At 38.6% G+C, this 23162-nt stretch overlaps 1 protein-coding gene across 2 annotated transcripts in view; it reads left to right on the forward strand.

Annotated features, from left to right (window-relative positions):
* ABI3BP (ABI family member 3 binding protein) overlaps nucleotides 1-23162 on the forward strand; it is a 171726-nt gene that overhangs the window by 141862 nt on the left and 6702 nt on the right. For both annotated transcript variants that reach the window (XM_052793998.1, XM_052793999.1), the window contains 7 exons: nucleotides 653-736; nucleotides 2103-2171; nucleotides 3427-3639; nucleotides 7969-8080; nucleotides 19539-19618; nucleotides 21098-21127; nucleotides 22125-22286. In XM_052793998.1, coding sequence (XP_052649958.1) covers nucleotides 653-736; nucleotides 2103-2171; nucleotides 3427-3639; nucleotides 7969-8080; nucleotides 19539-19618; nucleotides 21098-21127; nucleotides 22125-22286 — 750 coding nt within the window. The remainder of the gene's footprint in view (nucleotides 1-652; nucleotides 737-2102; nucleotides 2172-3426; nucleotides 3640-7968; nucleotides 8081-19538; nucleotides 19619-21097; nucleotides 21128-22124; nucleotides 22287-23162) is intronic.

A 23162-nucleotide genomic window follows, 5' to 3' on the forward strand; every position in this document is an offset into this window, starting at 1 on the left:
TTGGACTTGGTTGCATTTTTCTTACCTTCATTTGAAGTGCATCTTAATTTCATTTAGTAGAAGCTCCAGTACTGTTCTGTGGTTAAACTCTTAATGCAGACCATAGTTAAGGACTCAGTGTTTATCATTATACATGTTCCAGCTCCAGCCTTGCTAATATATATGCTGTATTGAGAGTAGAAATGAAAGGACCTTACCTATATTTGAGGGAAGAATCCAAGTTTCAGTTGCTGACTTCAGCTGTTCTGTCTTACGACTCATGAAGAAAGGTGCTCTTTTATATGAGAAACAGAAATGTCAGTGCTGGTCATCTTGCATCCTTTCACCAGTCTGTGTAGGATGGTTCTGTGCATTAAACCAGGTCATATTCTATCTGACTGAAGTCCTCCAAGACAATCTCCAAGTAGCAGAGAATTTTCTTACTGGTTTCAGGAGTAGGTTATATTGGCAACAAGGACAACTTGGAACTTTCCCAAATCCAACTGGAAACTGTTGTATTAAGTTTTGAGGGAATATCGTAGTTTAAATGAAAGTACTTGTTTCATGAAGCAGTTGTCACAAATCTGAGTTCTGTTAGAAAATCAGAAAGCTGTTTCACTCTTTTAAATTGTGAATGCCTTGTTGCCACAAGTTCCTACTTCTGTCACTATAGCTAAACCCGCTGGACCAACAACACCTGTGAGGACAGGAACGTCATATAAGACGCCAACAGCTTTTGCAACTCCAGAGTATTATGGTAAGCATATTACAGACAGTTCTGTTTTCTTTTTCTTTTTTTTTTTCCTTTTTTTTATATATAAGGGTTTCCTTTTTTTCTTTTGCTTCCCTTCCCTAAACTATATTGATGCATTGTGTATTTAATATAAGAAGTATTTAGTCCGGGGTGATTCTGATTTCCTTTATGCCACTTTGTGACTTTTCAAACTTGACTGAGTTCATCTGGTTGTCTTCTGATAGACACCTTGGTAAATGAGAACATGATGGCCTTTCCATCTTTCTAGAAATCAATACGTGCTTAGTAGGCTTTCAATACTATTCAGTGGCTACTTTGAATCTGTGAAGGGAGTAGATGAGGCAGTTCTTTCCCTGAGCATTTCTTTTCGCAAGGACTTAAATTCAACTTATTACTTGACAGTGACTGATAGTGCTCAACATAGTTGTGATATCCTCCTAGCTATCTGATCAAACTGCCACCATTTAAACAGAAAAAATGTAATAGGCTAAATATAGTGGTTAGTTGGTAATTTGCCCTTTATAAAATTGGGAGTTAACTACAAGTTCAGACCTAAATCTCCTCAAAGTGGCATACAGGTATGGGTTTAGAGGAGGGTGTGCTTAGAATTTTTGAGCCAAAATATGGAGCTCTAGGTATATTGTCATAAATGATGCTGTTTGTAATTTTCCTGGATTTATAGTAATACTGAAATTATTGTCTCCTTATAATGATCATGAACTCACTGTGACCCTTAGTGCTCAGTAAAGCAAGCTGGATGCTAGATTCATTAAAAATTGCTTGTTGTGAATATATTGTGTTTTGTCCGTTGAGGTCCATTGTAGTGTTTGCATCTAAGAGAAGATTCTGTTCAGTATAGCAGTGATTTAACACAACTCTGGTGTCATGAATCCTGACTGCTTTAGCACATTTCTGTTCACCAGTGTATTTGCCTTCAATTTCCGTGGAAATTGTACACTCTGGAGACAGAATTTATGGTTTCCTTGTCACTATTTTTAGAGAAGTTCATGTGCAAACATAATAGTGCTATATATTCTGTGAACATGAAACAAGCTCCAAGTGCAAAGAGATCCTTTTTAAAAGGTCTAAAGAGCATTTTGCATATATTGTGTGAACTGAATCCAGCAGCAGTCGTGAAGTGTGTCATTTTGATTATGGCTGTCTTTATACTAGCAGGTAAGTATGAGGTTTACTTCACATCACAGCCAAAATGGAGTCCTTAAAAGGAAAAGACAGATCTGGCAGCAAAGGTTGACCATGGAAGAGCTTTACCATGATTTAAAATACCAAATGAACTGTGACATGCTGCAGTTCTAACACTGAAACTTTGTATTTATTGCAAATTAAATTATAACTGTGTTTCCCGCAGTTGATGCAACTGTCTTCAGCTCAAGTCCTACATCAGAAACTGATTCTTCAGGCAAACCGAGGTACCAAGGTAGGATTTTAATAGCTGTGGTATTTTCATTTGGGGGAATATATGAATACTGACCTATCTATCTTGCATCAAAATTATCTGTTTTGGTTATTCGAAGGCCAAAACTACATTTGATTCTTTTTCGCTTTAGTTCAGATGAAAGGGCTGTAGTGCAGACCATCAGAATATTCTTGACTAAATTTTACTTCTACTTTCTTCCCTGCTACCACCTCCTAGTTTACAGTCTTGCCCGCAAACATGTTGTGGCTCTTCCTGTGTTCCAGCAGTAGTACAACTGCACGCTGTTCACATTCCAACACACCAAATGAAAATCTTCCTGTGGGCTTGCAAGCGTACCTGGAGAGGTATTGCCCCAGTACCAGAGCACTCATCATGTATGCCTCACCTCTCATTCCAGGCTATGCACATTCAGATAGTCTAGTAATATGGTAGCATATACTAGACTAGATGATAAAGTAGTCAAGTTATTGCTGTTGCAGTAATCTAGAGAGTTTAGCAAGGTGAGATGACAGGAAGAAGTGCTTTTGTACTGAAAGATTTTTCAGGATTTTTAATTGGTCTGGTAAGAGACACTACATTTCTGAAGACACTGTCTTTCTTGCAAGATCTTGTTTACATCCAACAGAAGTTTTAATTTCAGAACTAATGTGTTTGTCATAAGTAATCTTCCGTATTTTGATGCAGAGTACAAGATGTTTGCCTCAGAAGGTTTGTTTCAAGGTTTGGTCCTGTACCACTGAAAATGGTTAAGATTTTGACAGTCACTTTAGAAACAGCAAGTTTAATGATGCAATGACTCTGGACTAAACTTCTTACTTTTTCTGGTGAAACAAAGTGGTGATGGGCATTACATCTTTCTATTAGCGTAGCACTCAAAAGCTGCAAATGGAATTGTAGTGTCATTTTATTATAGAAGGACTAAAGTTAATTGTCCTATTTTATGACAGAAGTTAATTCTTTCAAACAGTACATATCACCCACTAATACCTTCAGAGTGATATTTCATCAGTGGTGCCAATGGGAAGGGGGTGAAGGCAGTGCAGATTCCACGTCTAACAACAATAAAAAAAACCCAACAAGCAGCTTAATATTGAATATATGGGTTTTATTCTTAAATATTTGTGTTTGACTTTTGACCCATTGTGCAGATTTTTACTTGGTGCCCTGAAATGGAAGTTGTGCACTAGGTGAAATGGCATTGACGTTTTGTAGAAACACTCTGTATTGAATAACAGCTTTTTTCTATTACTCTTAGCCCCCCATGTCAAGTACATGAAGAAAGATGATGATGTGCCTTGCTCTATCACAAGCTCTCTTGAACATTTTCCTCAAGAAGAAGCTGGCAGCAAGGAAGAACCTACTCGTCCTCCACAAAATCCTCCAACCAACCTCACAGTGGTGACTGTCGAGGGCTGTCCAACTTTTGTCATATTGGACTGGGAAAAACCAGACAATGACACTGTTACTGGTTGGTTTGATTTCTTTCCTCCATTGTATCAGAATACAGTATTTCCAGCTTATTTTTACTTTCACAGTGGTTTTATGCCATTTAAAAAATACTTTAATCCCAAAGGAGTCTTACACCCCAGTGCTTTTATTTTGTGCTACTGTCAACTCCAGTGTGGATAAGAAAATGCTACTAGATTAGAACAAGATTTTCACAACTATATCATTGTCAGTGATGACACAAAAAGTTACTTAGGAAGTGTGACTCTGTATCTTCTCTTGATTTCTGGCATCTCTGTGTACAGGATCTGGTAAGGTCTAGTCAAGAAGTTCCAGCAATGTGACAGTAGTCTTTATTACATAGATGTGTACACATAATGTAGACATCTTTCTCAACTTGATGTTGATCAGTGGGCCGGACACAATGAAACCTTACATCCATCTAGTAAGTCAGTAGAACTCTGCCAGCATAATACTTGCTGTACCCACAACAGGGTGACCAAGTTCTCTATGTTGAAAGAATCTGTTTGGTTTTTTTCATTTCCAAAGAAAGGTTTTTGTATTGAGAATAAATCCTTGTGAGTCATGCAGGAATCAGTACATAGACAGTTAAGCACCCAAGACAATCGTTCATAATTTTTTATATTGTCTTCTGTATATCGACACAAGCTTACCAAAATTGAACATTTAAATTAATTCAACTGAAAATTACGGTTTTTCTGTACTGTCAGGAAAATGGCTTTTGTTTTTACCATGGACATAAAACTTTGATTTGCAAAATCACTGGCTCATCACAGCCATGACCAAGCAGGTTTGGCTGTGTTGCATTACAGGTGAGTAGAACAGATAAGACTAGGAACTGTGAGGACTAAGACTTTATCATTAGCCATTCACTTTAGCATGTAAGTAGGATGTTTTCAGATGTTGTTGTATATGCATGTCATGAGAGATTTCAGTGCAGGGGTGTAATTAGGTGACTGTCAGAAGCAAGCCCACTCCCTTCCCCAAGTTAGTCCTTCCTTGATTTTCTAGAAATAATTACTAGGTTTAGCCTCTATTCTTTCTTGCTCTCCCCGCCATTCTGAAAAATAATAAATGCAAAACCAAAGGGACAGTCAAAACAGATATTAGCCTGCACTTTTTTCTTCTGGGAAAGAGGAATAAAGTTAGCCCTTCTGCTGGATTAAAAGGGGAATAAAAAGAAACTGTAGGCTAATAAAAAGTACCAACAAGAGAGAAGAATTATTACCTGGCTTGCCTTCCATGGTGTGCTTCATCCTGGAAGAAAAGGAAGTGTGAGCTTATTGCTAACCTTAGAATTACGCTGAGGATAGGCTCTCTGTGAACACTCCCCATTCCCGGCAGTTCTGCAATGCTTCTTTTTGTTCAGGGAAAAGCCTTTTTGTTGCTGTTGTCATTTGGAGGCCTCCTCCACGGACCAGTCCTTAGCTTGATTAGATCAGATAATGTCATTTAGTCTGCATGTTTTCTTGGAAGTAACCTGCTGTTTTTCTTGAGTATGTTAATGAACCCACTGCAGCACAACCATTTGTATTGCAAAAATAGAAAAACATTTCCACTATAGCTGGTAAAACTGTTGGTGCACATCATCTAATGATGAGAGCAAGGCTTAATTGCCTTCTGATACTATTTCCTGTCTTTTTCAGTGTGTGTTGTGAAATATAGAGCAAGCAATACTCACTGTTTCTTCTGAGACTTCAGGTGGAAACCCTTTCTCTGTTCAGTTGTAATCAGCATTTGTAAAAGTTAACTTTCTATAAAGTTTCTTCTCTTCTATAAGACTATTCTGTGATAACTGAGACACCTGGCATATCCTTCCCCATTCTGGAAAGGAAGATTAAAACCTTCTGCAGAATATGTGGCTAATACTCATTCATATTGCTTCACTGACACAAACTTTTGTTTTCAATCTAACTTCCTATCTAGATGTAACAGCTTTCCCATAAATACCATCTTCATTCTTTTTAACTTCAATGTGTAATACAAAATATTTGAACTCTGTGGCTTACAAATACTCTCGTTGAGCTTGTCTCCTTCATCTTAAATTCAAAAAATTACTCAGTTAATGACTCATCCAAGGACACTTTCTGAATTCAAGAGGAGACATTGAATCCTGTTTTTCATGTTGGCATCAGTATGACATTACTTGTTTAGACAGACTTAAATCAAGTTTTTTGTCATCTCTTTTTATTTTTGTAGTTTGTACGTGTTTTTTCAATCATCTGATTTAGGCATCACATCTTTTTTTTAATACACTGTTTCAGATAGAACTGTGGAAAAAGAATATGTAATTTGTTGAGCCATTTTTTTGAAATGGTTACTTTGCTTGACTTTTAGGTACGCACAAGGGGTTTCATTGTGTTGGGTATTCCTAAAAACAAAATTGTACTTCAGTAATAGAAAAGTCTGACAAATAATAACCAAAACAGTGATCGAGCTTACCTCCTTGTTTTCATAAGGGCTGCAAATATCAGGAACCAAGACGATTTTGCTGGTGCTCTGCTACTCCTGTTGTGTTGCCACAGAAATGTAGGGCAATTTGTTGTCTTGTGCACTGAGACTTGTGCACTGAGTAACAAGCAGGTACTGGGTGCGCTCAGTAGTTCTGTGTGTGCGTGTGCACGTGCACAGGTTTGCATGCCCATTCACATGTGCTGTGTTTTCTTTTCCAACTTGAATGAATTAAAAAGTTCAAATCACATACTGACTTGGGGCTGGCAGAAGGCAGAAAGATTGAATTCCTTTAAAGAAGTTAACTACTCATTCTCTCTGTGTGTACCTAAGGCGGTGGATATCCACCCTCTCTCCCATGCTTCCTAATAAACATAATTTCTCTAATGAGGCTTAAATAGGGCAAATAAGGGCTTTGGCGTGTTTTTTTTCTCCGTGGTTCACTTAGCCCTTGGTGGCTATATAGCAAAAGGTCTTTGTTTCCAAAAAGGAAATGCACAGAGAGAAAACGCAGATACGTTTCACACAAATACATACTAACTATCAATGCTAATGTCTTCAGTTGTTGCATTGGGGTCCCACTTGAACAAATGATCTAAAGTAAAAGCCCTCTACTTATTTCTCCCCCTGCTCCAAGACACATTCCTGCAGGTCCATGAGTTTGTTTTTAAAAGGCAGTGGTTGGTCTTTTGCTGTTCATGGGTGACTGTTGTGGGGGAGGACTTCTGAACATGGAAATTTTGAAATCTTCAGTATCGGCAGTAATTCCTTCATGCTGACTTTCTGACATACTTTTAAACCTGTTCTAAAGTTTTATATTGCTCTGTATGTGTTCTGAATAACTGAGTTTATTACAAGGTAAAGATAAAAAGATTGCTAGCATTTAGTTAAGAACTCAAAAATTAATAGTATCATTAGAAAAAAACAGGAAAGAAAGTAGTTTTCTAGAGGTTTTGTAGCTGTTGATAGGTGGTCTCTGTCCTCACAGTATAATATACCTGCTTTATTCATTGTGCTGTAGATCTAAATGCTCATTGCAAATGTTCTTTGAAAACCTTCTCCTTTGCTAGCTTACAGTTAGCAAAGCTGCACTTGGTATTATAGACAGGTTTTAGGAAGGGAAAAGGAAGGGGCTGGGGAGGTTGTGCATTTCTTTGCAAAGAGAAAAATTAGCAATATGCTCAGTGTGTTTATTAGAAGAGGTTGTTATGAATTGGAACAGACGTTGCCTGCTACAGAGACACTATATCTTGGACAGGGGCTATGACTGAAGAGGTATCTTCTTCCCAAACATCTGTTGCTGATTGCCTGTTCAGAGCATGGCTTGTGCTTGATGATACATCCCATGAGATGAAAAGAAAGTAGTGAGACTCTATAAATCATATAAATACGGAAATGAATTTATGCAAAATTATTTCATTCTAAACTGGCAGATTCCCTAAGTGCACAATCCAAGTTAGTTGGGCAGTTTCCTTTGGAAATCTTAAAAATGTAGGTCTTGTTTTAAGTTAATCAAGGTTTAAGCATTTAGAAAATATACTTTCATCTTTGATACTTTTTCATTCAAACTGCAGAATGTTTATACTTATTCGTGTTTGGGATTTTGTCACTAGTGTACCTTTGGGCAGAGGTGAGATGTTGAGTATCCTCTACCCCATAATTGTGAGGAAGGATGAGGGGCTAGGCACTCAGCAATCTGGAATTAGATCCCTCTTTCCTAACCATTTTAGCATACTGTCATCCAGACTGGTTCACACAAGATGTCCTTACAGCCTGTGAGACAGTAGGAGTGGAAATCAGATGAGAAGAGAGAGAGCAGTGAAGAAGCTCAAGTAAGAGCTGTTATTTAAGCAAATTTCTCTTTACTGTAATTTTCCAGAGTATGAGGTTGTGTCAACTGAAAATGGAGCAAGTGATGGTGAAAAGGAGAAATCGATTATCACTACAAATCAAACCCATTCTACTGTGGAAAACCTAAAACCTGACACAAGGTAATTAAAAAAAAAAATTTTCTAAGTTAATCCAACTAATTTAGACTGTCAGCTGTCTGCAACTTCAAATGAAAATACATATGTATGTAAGACCAAACTGGTTTTACTCCTGTTCTGATAGGAAAAAGGTATGCTTTGGTTTTGCTTTCATCTAAGTTAACAGATAAGACACATCTGAGGAATCTTCAGGAAATTTCCAAGAGTATTTATGGTCTGGACAAACTGCAGAAGTGACCTCTACTATCAGAAAGATTAACAGCCAGTTGTAAGAAAATGTACTGCTTTTTATCAAATAATGTCTTGAATTTAGCAGATAAAGAAACAGGTGAACACAAGAAATATTAACCAATATGTGAGATAAAGATTTATATGTACAGTTCTCTCTGGGGTTTAAGGATGCTCGGCACAACCGGTGTAGGCTGCTTGCTTATTTAGATGGATGTTCATTCAAATACTGGAATGCAAGGTGGGCCACTGTGCAAAGCTTGACTATTGCATTGCGCCATGGAGAGGAAAGATACACTTGTCCTGTATGTGTGGTTTTCTTTCAGTGTCTCAAAACAGCTGGCAAGTTAAAAATGGGTCAGTGAATTCCAGTTGATGGCATACATCTCATGCAACGAGTCCAAATAAGTATTACCATTTTTTCAAAATAAAAAAAAAAAAAATCTCATAAAAAATGGTTCTTCTTTTTTGTGGTAAAATTCAGAGCAGGGAAGAAAACCATTTGTCCTTTGTGTTGCTTATTGATTGCATCAGAAAGTTAATGAATGACACGTTTTTTTCCTGTAGGACCATCCATTTGGCTTTGGTAACTGGATTTTTCTGTTTCAGATAAACTGCCCACTTCTCTTACTATCCTTGAATTGGTAACACAGCACAAAATTTTGCATAGAACCCATCTTGAACCTTTATTTTTAGGCAAAGTGTGGTTAAATCTGGCGGGTTAGTTCTTAGCTGATGTACTTGTGACCAGCAGCTCCTAGGAGGAGGAATGAGGAACTATTGCAGCAAGTGGAGGGGAATGGAAGAGAATTGGAAAAGAAAGGCTAGGGGAAATTGTGATACCCAAAAAGAGCTTCTTTGAGAGACTCCAGAACTCCTAAGATGGGCTAGAATTGCTGTGTACTGCATCAAGAATCTCTCTGTTATTTCTTAAAGGCATGTGGCTTGTGAAAGGGTGAACTGCAGTGGTGTTGTTCTGTCTTGTTAAGAGGCAATACAACTGGAGACCAAGCATCAGTTTCCTCAATCTCTTCCAGTTGAGAAGGCTTAGAAGAGACAGCAAAACAATGTATTTCTGGAGTAGTAACTAGGGCAGGCAGTAGGTGCTGCTAAACTTGTCAGGCTATGCTGTTTGTGTTTTCATTTCAGTTCTGCTTTGAAATAATACAGTTGCATCCTTGAGAAGAACTGTGTGTTATTAATGAGATTCTTTTCCATTATACACTTGAACGCTTTGTGTCACATATGAGATAGATTTGGTTAAGTATAGAAAAGACATGGAAGCAAAGAAAAGTCCTTGATGCCGAGAGCAATGTCCAGATGGCCAAAAGAGAAAAGCATTTTTAGACTGCTCTTTGTTCAGAAAGGGAGCAAGATGGACGCAGGCAGACCCAACCAGAACCACTGGAAAGGTCATAAGGAAGGCAGGAACTATGTAGAAGCAGGCAAGATGGTTTTTAACTTTAATTAGTAACAATTCTGTCAATCCTGAGAGGACTTTTGGGCTTTGGTAAGCAAGAGCAGACCAAAGACCACGGAGAAAAGTTGTCTTTTGGAACGTGGATTTTGTTAAAAGAAGCTAGATTTGAGATCAGTACTGACTGGTGGAGGCTGATTTAAGACATAAAGGGATAACTTTTCCCTGGTGGGGTGGTGGCTATTATCCCCCCCCCCCGCCCCCAACCTCAAAAGGGAAAGACAGTGAAAGTCTTTCTGGATTCAGGAGGCCATTGCCCAAAATTGAAAACCTGTGATATAAATTGCAGTGGTGCATGTCCCTCGAGTCTCATAGGATTTAAAGGATGTAAAGTCCTTCTCAGAGTGGCTCTGTTCAATTAAACTCCCATTTCAAAATGTGTATTTCCTAATTTTGAGGATACCTTGAGAGCTTTGGCAGAAGCAGAAGAAATTGTTACTGTTACCATTTGAATACAGGCTTGTTGGCGCACTAAATTCAGGGAAAATAAGAAAGTGATTAAGACAGCTGGCATCATGTAGGCAGTATCAGTGTTGCAAGGAATGGCCTATGTCCATAATAAAAGTCTCCTGTTTGTCAGGAGCTGAATGCTCACTAGATGAAGAAAATGGACCTGTGGACAAAACTGACTGAATATAGGAAGAAGAGAGACAACAAAACACAGCTCAGTAAATTAATTAACAGAGTCCCTGAAATGTCTGCAAATTCATCAGGTAATACATTAAGACTGGGAAGCAGACTTTCCATAACTAGCCTTAAAGAAAAGAGCTGTAGAAGAGGTGGAGCTGGAAAAGAAACTTGGAACAGAAAAAGAAATCCCTCTCTCAAATGATCAACATTTACAAAACTACCAGCAACTATATGGAAAGAGAGATGCTCAGTAGCAGGAGGAGGATTAACTGGGGAAGAACCTCTTGGCCTTGAAATGCTTTGGAGAAGCTGACAAGCTGAATTTGAGAGTCTATTTTTTCCAGTTTTCCTGAAGCCATCAGTGAGGCTCTGTGAATCCCCTGTGCTGCTCTGAAGGTTCAGTGCATCCAAAGCTGAAGACAATTCAGGACAGAGCTAAACCAGACAGACCTGAACAAAGACTTTCCAAAAGGAATAAAAATGTTTGTGAATGTGGTATCTCAGCCTCCATGGGTAAATTTAAACCAGAAAGGTCCTATAGCAGCAGGACGGTTCAAGCCTGTAATTCTCCAAGTGTATGCTCTTGAGGAGCAGTACATGACAAAGATGGTCTGCAGTCACGTTGCCCAAGGTCTATCATCCTGTTGAGGTAAACCAGGTAGGATATGTTAGTGCCTGGCCCAGAAGCTAAAGAGTTAATCGCCCACATCCAGCAGGAGGGAAGCAAAACAAACAACTCTTCAGTATGAAGGGGGAGAAAAAGCAGCAGGGAAAAACTGGGTGCATCTGAGCCTGCCAGATCATGCTGTTTGTTTGCTTTTCTCTTCTACATTCTTTTCAAATATGTCATACTGCTACACCTCTGGGAAGCTCTGCAGTAAGCCAGACACCCATCTTCCTTTGAGCTGGCCTTTTGACAAGGCAGCTTTTACAGATTAGGAGCTAATGGCCAGACTTCGAATATTTAAGAAATTTGGACAGTGTTAGGGAGGCTGCAATGAGAGGCTCTTATAGTCTCTCATGAAAAATTGCATGTGTGACTACAACTGCCAGTAAATACAAACACAGAAGTTAAATGCGATGCAAATTTCTCTGAATCAGAGGATTGTCATGTAGTATTCTGTGCGTCCATTTAGCTGTCTGAAAAGTGACTAGAACCAGAAAAAAATGCACTGGCTGAAAAAGAAAAGGAGTTCTGATGTTGTCAAGTGTTTGGTTTTAACAGACTCATACCATGATAACATGGAAATGAAAATGGACTTTCACAGGCGTACAACAACTTGTGAGGGTTACTTTTGAACAAATAAAGTTATATGTATTATAGCAGTTTATCATATCTCTTGTCTTACGTATGCCAGCTTTATTTGTTCTTGGTGAATTGATTGCAAGACATAAAGACTCTTGAGATGAAAGTAAAATAGTGATTTGAAAATCTGTCTAACTGTGAGGACATGCGCCCTTTAAGTAAATGTTGGGCACAGTCAGCTGCTTTCTAACACAACTGCTTGGTTGGGTTGGTTTTTTTTTTTTTTTTGAAAAAGGGTTCTAAAGGCTCCTGTACAGTGTGATTTTGTTGGAGCACTGAGATCGCTATGTTTTCTGCCCAAGAAGAGGCACATTGTATCCATGCCATTCTCTCGCAGTAAGGCATGCCTGACAGTTGACAACATCACATTCATTTAAAGGATTTTGCCTTATAGGACGAGTACATTGGCCTCTTTTTCACCTGGAGAACTGCCAAATACGGTGCTTGCAGTATTTCACTATCACATCTTAGAAAGTTTCTGACAGTTTAAGTAACCTGGAAAGTTCAAATGTTGATATCCATTATTTGGTTGGTCAGAGTTCTTGAAACTGCTACTGATCCTGGCACTAAGCTGCTGTCTGGGTCCAGTCTACAATTCTGTTTCATTTCATGAGATATTTTGCTTTTGATTGTAACTTTTACCTGAAATCTCTCAAAGCATGTGGTATGGTTGTGCTATGTGAGCTAGATAACTATATATATCCTTCTTATACAGATAGTTAATTGGATATAACTGGTGCCTGAAGAAGAAAACTTTCTCTTGTTTTATGAATGTCTTCTACTTAAATGTTTCTATTATAGATGTGCTTCTGTGATCTAATAATCACATATACACAACTGTTGATTACAACTTTGTACTGTAGTTAGCTTTTGTTACCCTTTGCATTATTTCCAAGAATTTTAGAGTAGATCCAGGTCACATTTCACTCAGCCCTCTTTTCAGTATCACCCTTAAACACACACAAAATTTTCTGCAGTTTTTGCTGTCTTTATCCTTCAATTAGTCCTTCACCTGTTAAATGAGTGAAATAGCCAAATTCTATTCATCCTTCTTTTTTCTAGTTAGTCTGAAGCAAGTACTGAGCTACTCAGTTTTTACTCTGTTCAGGCAGTGAGTGTAATTACTGTGGTTGTTGATCGACCCCGAGCAACCTAATGCAGCTTTTAAGTCAGCCCTGTTGTCAAAAGGGGCCTGGACCAGATGACCTTCATAGGTGCCTTCCAACCTAAATTATTGTGTGCTTGTACCTTAAGGGTAGTTTCTGATCTTGTAAATCTCAATTTCGCCCATTTTCTTTAATGCAGGTCGAGGTGGTTTTGTATATTAATGTAAGTATCATGCATTTCTTAGCAAAGAAATATGAGAGAAAGGGATGCACTAGTATGAACTAACCTGTCAATTTAATTTTTCATTCTCCACATGGAAATTCTGCAATTTTTATACTGAGAAAACTGTCACAGGTTTTTTTTGAGAAATGTACCACACAGGGTTTTTTTGAGAAATGTACCGTTCATTCCACTTGGAAAACAGTCAAACCTAAACTACAAGACTGATCATTTTGGTCAAAGCAATTACAGTCTAGCTTCCAAGCAGTCATTTGAGGAGTGAGACCTGTAATATTCCATCTAACTTGTCATACAGGGCCCTTGGTTTTGCATTTCATTATAAGGCTGCTCACACTGGAACTCCTAGTTTCATTGGCATACCCAGGACGTTGTGCTCTTCACCTATTCTTAGTTTTATGTTAGAAACTGCCCTTAAAAAGAAAGTATTGCAGTAACTTCTGCTATGATAATGGTCAAGCAAGATCTCCCATGTGTGAGTCAAGGTAAGGTCATTATCCACAATTTTCAGTATTTCCCTCCTTGAGGTGCTTGTTTGTAATAAACTTTAAGAAGTCTGACATAGAAATGGGCTTACTGTAGTTTTTGTTTTCTTCATTCTGTCTCCTGTGTAGTAATGATGTTGCTTATCTGCATCTTCCCCTTTGTTAAAATCGGTTTCATTGACCTGCAGTTTTTTCATGGACCTTTCCTAGCCTAGAATATTAAATGCAGATGTTGTTATTTTTTTGCTTCCAATTCTATTTTCCTATTTCCAAAGGAATTTTAGGGGGTTTTTTTTTACTATGTTTGGAGTTTCCTAACTCCTTAAAATTGATTTATTTTTTTAAGTGTTTCAGTCGTCTGATATGGTATCATTTTGACTTTTTCTGCTATTTCTGCTGGCTTCTCTGCCAAAATATGTAGTTCTTATTTCTGTATCCCTGCCCTATCTTGAAATATTATTTTTTTAATTAGGTGTACGTTTCCTCTTTCATTCTGGTGGTTTGTTTAAGGGCAATTAAGTTCATAGCACATACCACTAGTGTCCAGGAAACATTGCAGCACTAATTTCTATACAAGCCTTCAAAAAAGAGTCTGAATATTGTTGAAAACAGTTCTCATGCATGTTTCTGTTGGCAGTAATTGGAAGGTAGCAAAGAAAATTATTAAGACTGCAGTCAGAGATGTGCCTGATAGCTCTGGGGAGGTTCAGGTAGCCATTAAAGGATGTGTCCCGCCAGCCTGCTGGTGTAGATTTTTAATAGAAAAAAAGTATTAATAAGAAACAAAAAGCCTGTGATGCTTGCATTCCACAGCTTTGTAAAACGTCTCTTTAGGTATTGATCCTTTGCCGGGTTAAGTAGTTTGGTGATTTCAAATATACTTCTCTCCTTTTTAAAAACATTTTGAGTGGTGTCTTTTGGACTTCTGGGTTACATTGTGTCCCCAGGCAAAGTATATTTCCAGCTATGAGGTCTCTTGAGGAATATAAATAACAGGAAATGTTAAAAAAAAAAAAAATCCAAGGCCCCCCCCCAAAAACAACAAAAAAAACCCGCAACCAAAACGGTGAAGTAAACGTGAAATGTCTAGGATATATGCATGTACCAAACTGTTTTTATCAAAGAATCATAGAATCACAGAATGGTTTGGGTTGGAAGGGACCTTTAAAGGTCATCTAGTCCAACCCCCCTGCAATGAGCAGGGACATCTTCAACTAGATCAGTTATTATAATGTGTGTAGATGATTTCCTTCAAAAGTTTTTTCATATGTCTTACAAAAGGTATGAAACAAAAAAAGAGAATGTTACTATAATTTACTCAAAGGCCATACCAAGTAAGTCTTCAACCCTCTACTGAATAAGTTTTTTGTGCACTTATACACAATAATTCATACCTGCCTGCTCATGCTGTTATTACCATTATCTAGTATTGTTTTGTATTGCAGTTAGCATCCAAAATGTGCTAATCACATACCAGAAAAAAAATCTACCAATGCAGAGAGCTTACCTTTTGTTAACAGCAAGGGTCAAGAAATGAGAACTACAGTGAAAGTTGCAATGCAGAAAGTGGCAGAAAAATGCTGGGGTTTTATGTACTCTGTATTACAAAAATAACAGATTTTTGTACGAAATTGCTGTTGATGTCAGGGTTCATGGGTAAGCATTTCCCATTTCTCTCAGCCCTTCTTCCAACTTGATTAGGAGAAAGACTTCTCAAACAAGCCCAGCACTTTTTTTCTTTCTTTTTTTGTTCCCTTCTCTTAAACCTAGCTTTATTTGCTATGTCTGGTCATACTGCTATCCAAGCACACTCTGCAGAGATGGAGCAGCTCTATATGTTGAGACAGTCCTGCATGATTGTCATCTAACCACCAGCATGTCCCCAGCAATTGACCAGTCCCAGGGCTGTACTCAGCTGCTCCAGTCCTCCTATTATGGTGAAAATCTCTCTTCACCTATTTTCAGTTCTGCAATCTTTGGTCTTCTCTTTTTGCATGATTTGAAAAATGCAGGAGCAGCTGTGTCTGCCAACGTTCCATGTGGAATAGCGATTTCCTATGGTGGAAAAATATGCTCTGCACAGTAATTACTGTAAGTCAAGTCCATTTAATCTGCACAAGGGCTTTTATTGTCTTCTGCAGTTTGGGAGGATTTGGGAGGCCTAGTCTCCAAAGTTTGTAGGATAGCAATCTTATAGATGTTAGAGGTGTGACACATGTTAGATTACTGCATATATTAGGGTTTTGGCATCATAGGCACACAGATATAAAGATGGAATATAGACTGCAGTTCCTCATGAATAAGTCTAGCTGAGAGGTAGACATGGGATAATCATTATATAGCTTTCCTATTTCCTTGTGTTAACTTTATCCTACATACTTTCTTGACCCTCTAAGCATTCCCCCCTCCCCCCGCCCCCCTTGTGGTTTGTACAGAAGTGCACAAGACTGCAGCAAGTGGCCTTTTTTCACCATTTCCCATCTTTCGCCTGACGCAGAAAAAGGGAGACTTTAAATGGTTTTCTATGAAGAGACCCACATCATGGCTTTAAAATTACAGTTTGATCTGTAAACTCTACCAAATGGTGAGCTCAGTCTAACTTTTCCTTTCTCTCCCTTTCAGTTTTCAGTCAACTAGTCACTTCTCTTCATCTCCAAAAGTGGGTGGTGGTTGTTCTTGTACTGTTGCAGCCACTGCTGTTGTTTCAGGATGTAATTTAGCAGAGGAAAGGAGCCTGTGATGCTTGGGCACCTGTAAAAACACCTACCATAAAACTATAGAATTGTATACATTTTAATTTAAAAAATTTGCTCGTTAACATTATTAATAGGAGGCTCCCCTAATTGACTAAGCTAAACTTTGGACATTTCTTTATTATTTTCCTTTTCTCCAATTTTGTTTATATGTTTACATAAGCTGAAATCTCCATGTGTAGATTTTAGTTATTTCAATCTTGCCATAATTTTCCCAACTGTGGTTTGATTTTTTGCAGAGATCCTAGCGGTCCGTAGACCACAGTTTGAAAAACACTGCTTGGAAAATATTTAGTCTTCAGTTCTTGTTTTGGTCTTTTTATGGAGTTAGAGAATTGATGGGTCCAAGTTTATCGACTTAATTTCGGGGGGAACAGGACTGTTTTCTATGAAAAATCTTGCCTGATGCAACTCAAAGTAGGGCATATCAGCTCTGAGGACAATGTATTTGTACAAAAATCAGCAAAATGCTTAAATTTGTTTCAAAATCCTCCACCGTTGCCTAGCTTGTGATTTTCTGCCTGACAGAGGCATGTAAATCCAGCTTGCAGAATCTGTGAAACCCTTATGTATTCAGGTGAGATCCAGATATGCTGACTGTAGATCTTTATCTTTAGCTCACACTTGGCCTGCGTCATTACTTTCCAAGTCCCTGTGGCTGCCGAGTCCCGTTCCATAAGAGCATTTCACCTGCTCAGTTTTTGTTCTTTCCTTGTAGCCAATCCTATGGAATCAAAAAACTCTAGGTTAGGAATCCTAGGGAGTGTTCTTCATATTTCCCTTTTGATTTCATACAAAGGGACATAAACAGATTACTGTCGTCCATAAGGTCAAATCATGAACTCCCAGTAAAGCAGTAGAACATGCCATGTTGAGCTCTCAATGATCAAAATTACAATAATAACTCTAGATAAGGTGTTCCTGCTGTGAAGGAAGCAGGAAAACTTCTTCGGAGTCTTTTATCTCTAGGCATGCATTAATTTGTATGTTGTCCGAAATGTATCTTCTAGCTATTACTTTAAAACACCCAGTGAATTAGCAAATCTTTATTTATGCTTCAGTGATTCTTCAGAAGGAATCTCCAACTGGTCTACTATAGTTCTCTGGATAAGGACCTTTCCTACCAGAGGAGAATACTTCTTGACCAAAAAAGTTACTCTGCTACATGACCAATGTGGATATTACCTGCTCAGATCCAATTTTTAAAAGCATGTATTTGTTTAAACAATTTGAAGTTGATCACGAAGAAGATTTTGTATCTAGAACTTATTGTTTAATTTATTATTTACTTAATGTCTCCTTCCTACAGTAGGGTAATATGAGTTGCTCAAAATGGTCTTGCAGCATGTTTGAATAAATGTTACTATTACTCGAAACAGACTTTCTAAAGCTCAAAACAAGCCCATGTTTCACTTAGAAATATCCATGAATTATCCACAATGCATCTGTTCAGCATACCAATCTTTGTATTTCCCTTAAAAAGAAAACGCTAGAAATAAAGGCAATTGCTTATGTAAGCAATTTTGAAGTTAAATATTGTCTTAGAAGTACTGTGGATGGAAAACAGTTGCTTGGTACTGCATGATTAGTCCAGTGAGGTTAATTAGTGAGCTGTTCAGGTTTTGCAGGAGCCAAGAAGCAATGAGAGGTAATCCAAAGTTTGGATTGAATTATTTTGTCTCTTGTAGGGACTTGCAAATGGAGTTTACAAATTTCCAACCGTGCAGAGAGTGGTATTTTTTTTTTCTTTAGAAAATTGCTGTTTGGAAACAATTTCAGCAATACATTACAATGCTATGTTATAGTCATGAGCTACCAAATTATCATTGGTAAGTGATCCTTCACGAGTCAAGAGCTGGATGTTTAGTTGCCCACTTCTGGGATTCTCATTTTGCTCTGTGTTTAGTCTCTAAGTTAGGGCCTGTCTTCCAGGCCTACAGTCCTTTTGAATTGTGTGCTGTGGATCTCTCTCACTGATGAAAAAAGGCTCTGTGTTAGGAGATTCACCATGTATGCACTCAAAGCATATGAGAAGTCTCTCTGTAGGTGGCATGCGTGGGACAGATTATTGCTTACAGCTCATGGGGAAGGCATGAAGAGGGTGCTGTTGACTGTATACATGCTATACTCATCAGGGTGCTTTGGCATGGAGGGCCTGCAGGTCCTATGGGGAGGCACTGAGCTGTTGCTGAGCAGTGAGAAATTCCCAGGTGCTGCCAGCCTGGAACCAGGAGAGCCGAGAAGCAGCTTGCCGGGATAGTGTGTGCTGGGAGGAAGGAAATACAGAATCTGTTCCTAGCTCTGCCCTTGATATAAGATCTTAGCTGTGTCCAGTGTCCACCCTTGTAACTCCTTCTCCTGCCTCATCTGTCTGGTGTCCTCTGTGTAACATTTTTAGGTTTGCAACTATCTTTCAATAGCTGTTTACCTAGAGCTTCTAATTGAAAGTATAAGTTTCAGCTGAGCTGCAGAGTTAGAAACCACCTTGTCTTGCCTGTCCATCAAGTATTGAGGGGTGGGAGAGTCTTAAGCAGAGGAGCCTGGCTTGGATTTTTTTCTTCAACCTTGTTCCGTTTTCATAGCGCTATGTTTGGTTCCCAACACAGCTGGGATGAAAAGAGATCATGAGATAACTACAGTACAGGCTGGTGTTGTGCGACATTACTATGAAAAGATAAGAAAGAGATGCTGCACAGTATCTTTTCATTACTTCATATATTTACTATTAACATATATTCAAGCAATTGGATCTTTGCCTTGGCTGAGCTCCTGTCCTGGAAGACATGCCCTGTGTTTCACCACTGGCCCTGTCTGTCACTGCTGGTGGGCCTGAGAAGCGTTGAATTGGGGGTTTGTGTTCTTATGAATGAAAAATGTGCAAATAAATAGCTCAATCTCCGCTTATGAGGTTGCTTCTGACCTCACCTGAACTGCTCCCTTTGCCAGAACTGAAACTGCGTGTGTGAGAGGAGACAGACTTAAACCAGTGGTGCATTAAATCGAACATTAATAGTACGTGTGCAAAGAATTATCAAAAGGACTGGTAAATTACGTGTTCAGAGAGGCCTTATGCAGTTAGGACAAGGAATGTCTCTGTTTTCAGAGCAAGAAATGAGGCCTTTTTGTTCTTCTCCAGGAGGTGAGTAGCACCAAGGTGTGTGTTGGCAGTTGGCTTGCTCCAGACTCTGAAACAATGCTTGGTTTGCAAAATTTTAATCTCTTCTATTTTATTCCCCAGTTATGAATTCCACGTGAAACCTAGAAACCCTCTTGGTGAAGGTCCAAGTAGCAATGTTGTGGCATTCAATACTGAATCAGGTAAGAACTTCCAAAGGTCCGACCATCATTTACAGTAGCTCTAGTATCCATGTTTGTGGGATATATGAAAGGCTGTCTTGCTTCATTTTGCGCATTTGGTCTTGCTCTTTACTGTCTCCAGATTGGCTTTTTATTACTGACCATGTTACAGTAGTGCGTGGAAGATCAGCGTGAGATCAGGGCTGTATCATGTGAGGATGTAAGGTGGCCAGATGGCAGGAGGAAAAAACAGGAGCACAGAGAGTTTGTCTGGTGTTCATTATGAAGAAATTAACTTCATCCTTAGAGAAGGCTTAGTCATTTAAGATTAATGTTCCTGACCTTTTTGTATCTATCAAAGTCATTAATGACTTCTGGATGGGGAACATAAGGTTTTTCTTTGGGCTGATGTGTTTATAGGCACTTTTGCTACCTGTTCAATAAGGCTGCTGTATAATAGTGATGTCTTTTGGCTGAAATAAGCATTGAGAAATAGCAGTTGGGAAAAGTCGATGTCCCAGCATGTCCTCTTCCATCCTGTTTACTCTCCTGTGAAACTGTTAGAGGTGTATACAAGCCTATTTTGACCATTGGTTGGTTCCCAAGTTAAGTCCTATCTGACTCAGAAGTGAGAATCAGAGAGCGTCTTTGCTTTCCCTATTGCAGTTCCCCATGAGGCTAACTGTAGCTGACTTGTTGACTTTATACAAGCAAGATACTATCTTTTGTGTAGAAGTGTTTATTGCTTGATAGTACTTAAGGACCCTATAAAACACAAAATGGATTTAGCCTTTTTAAAAGGACTTTTTCAATCTCCGTTTTGAGCCAGGTGTAATAATATCATAATCCTCATCTAGTGCTGTCACTGATGGATTAGAGTTTTGGCTGAGCAAGGGATTAGTCAGGGAGGAGTTCAGACTATGCCACACATATTTAAAAACTGTGAATACACTCTTTGTAATCCTAGATTGTTAAAACTGAAAAAATGTTTATGCCAAGTGCAGTTTTCATGAATGACAAGGCTTATGTTCTGTCTCCTATTTAGCTTGGACACATTAAGCGGTCAGTTTTATTTTTTCTTAATTGCACACCTCCATTTCTCGCTTTTGGGCTTTCATAGCCAAGTTTTGTGTGGCAGGTATCACAGAGGGGTCCTTTTTATTATTTAAGTTTTGAAATTGAAATTTTAAAAAAGATGCAGTGGAATTGGGTTTTGCTGATTACAGGTTTAAACTCTTGTTTTTACTAGAACTGTGTTTGACTGGTATTGTCCCATAAGTAAAATTTTTAAAAGCTCGTTGATACTGTAGTTTCACATAAGCAATATATTTCTTTTCTTTTAATTTAATACAGAAGTGAACATTGCTTCCAAAACTCTTTCTGTTTCACAAATTACAGCTTATGTCAACTGTAGAAAATCACTTACCAATGCTTTTCCATTGAAATATTGGGAAAGTTCATTTTACAATGTCTGATTGAATGTTTGTTTTCTTCCCCCAGCGGACCCAAGAGTGAGTGAGCCAATTTCAGGTAAGCCTTTTATGTATAGTATAGTGTCTTCTGATCAGGATTTTTTTCAGAAATGAGATAGCGTAATTTTACAAGGGGGGTGGCTGTACTGCACCAATTAAATGAGTTATGGAATCGGAGCGTTCACACACGATTTCACTCCTTCCACCCATACCCCTGGTAAGGAATTCATGCCAGGCTGATTGTTTACCTGAGCGGAACGCAATCAATGTGATGTCGTGCTCCCATGGCAGCTGGGATGGCTTCAAACCAATGTACACAAATGAGCCAAGGACAGCCTCATATTTTCTCAGCCTTGTCATTAAAGTGAAAGAAAGCTCTGTAAAATGAATAAGCTACTCCACACTTCTTAAGTGAGTTAACAGAGCACAACTCAGAGGATACTATTTATCCGCCATTGTGTTTTAGAAAAATTTTCTGCTTCTGAAGGCTTGATCCTGCTCCGCTTTAGGCCACTTACAAGACTCTTGCTGTCTTCGGTGGGAGGTGGACTGAGCTTCTGAAGAACAGCTGGGCTCACTCAAGCAAATTGGGCTGCTTTTTGCATTTGTAATGGACATCATTTTGACGAACACTGAGACACCATTTCTTTCCACATAGTTCATGACACTTAATTTTTATGTGTATTTTTGTTAAACCACATACAGTTTGCTGCAGACTGTCCTGGCTTGAACCCACTGAAAAACAGTGACTGTATCACATGCTTTGTAAATGAGAGTTTTGCCAACACACAGACATTGTCCCCCTAACAAGGTCCTAGAATGAGCTTATTCCAAACTGGCACCACACACAGAGAGCAGAAGCAGTTCACTGTATCAATCATATTTGCACCCTTTGGTGCTTCCCTGAAATATCTTTCATGTTCAAAATGCAGGTGACTGGTGCCATGGTACGTTCTGCTCCATCAAGGTTTCTAATTCTATCTATTTGAACATACTTGTTGCCCATAATTCTGTATGCAGCATCATACTTCAGCCTCTTTCTTCCTCTCCTGCAGTGGGAAAGGATGCTATCTGGACTGAAATCCCATTCAATTCAGACTCCTATTCAGAATGCAAAGGGAAACAATACGTAAAAAGGACTTGGTATAAGAAGTTCGTAGGTGTGCAGCTGTGTAATTCGTTGAGATACAAGATATACCTCAGTGATTCACTTACAGGTAAGAGACATTCAAATCAGTGTTGTCCACATTATACACTCCTAAAGATAACATGGTTCCAGAACCGAGAGGTTTAACAAGATGAGCTCTGCTGAAGTGTGATCAGGTATGTTTAATCTAGTCCATAGACAGATTAATCATAAACAGTAATCTGCTTGTGCTCAGTAATCATTGATGTGTTTGATACTGAATTTTCAGACTCGAGTTACTCCTCTGTGGTGATCATCTGATTTTAAATATCTGTTAGTATCCTGGGGGTCATACTGAAAATTGATAAAGATCAGGTCTCTGCCAGTGAATAGCATATATTTAAAGATGCCAAATTTGTATTTAAAGGGTAGCCTGGAATAGTTCTTAATTAGAGGATTAGGACCTAATTTTAGACCAGGATTAGACTCAGTCATTCCCATCCCATTTGGTAAACAGCTGGTTACTTCATTACTGTGAGGCTTATAAATATGTGATTTCAACTCTAGTCAACAGGTTTTACTCACCTGCTGTGACATTTTTGTTTTGTTTTCAAATTACCCATTTTTGCTTATAATCTCTTTTTCTTCCCCTTCTTTTTCTTATATTATGTTTTATTACTAACAGCAGCCTCCTGGCCTTATCTTCTCAAGTTTTGTTCAGTCTTAAGGTCACTAGAGTGTGATGTATTTAAGACCTGAATCAAGTGACACATGCTGTGTGTAAGCTGGGGAAACAGCCTGTAAAAGGTGTTTTTCAGTTAGTTGATAGTTAAGCAGAACTTTGTGTCTCCTGTAGATTGTACAAGCTATATTTAGAAACACGTTAATATCTTATAATCTGTCCCAAGCTCCTGGCTTTCTTCTGTATGACGTCTTTTATCAGAGCTGCACGGTCAACTCTATTACA

Source organism: Harpia harpyja, chromosome 8, assembly GCF_026419915.1.
Source record: "Harpia harpyja isolate bHarHar1 chromosome 8, bHarHar1 primary haplotype, whole genome shotgun sequence".
Taxonomy (NCBI): Eukaryota; Metazoa; Chordata; class Aves; order Accipitriformes; family Accipitridae; genus Harpia; species Harpia harpyja.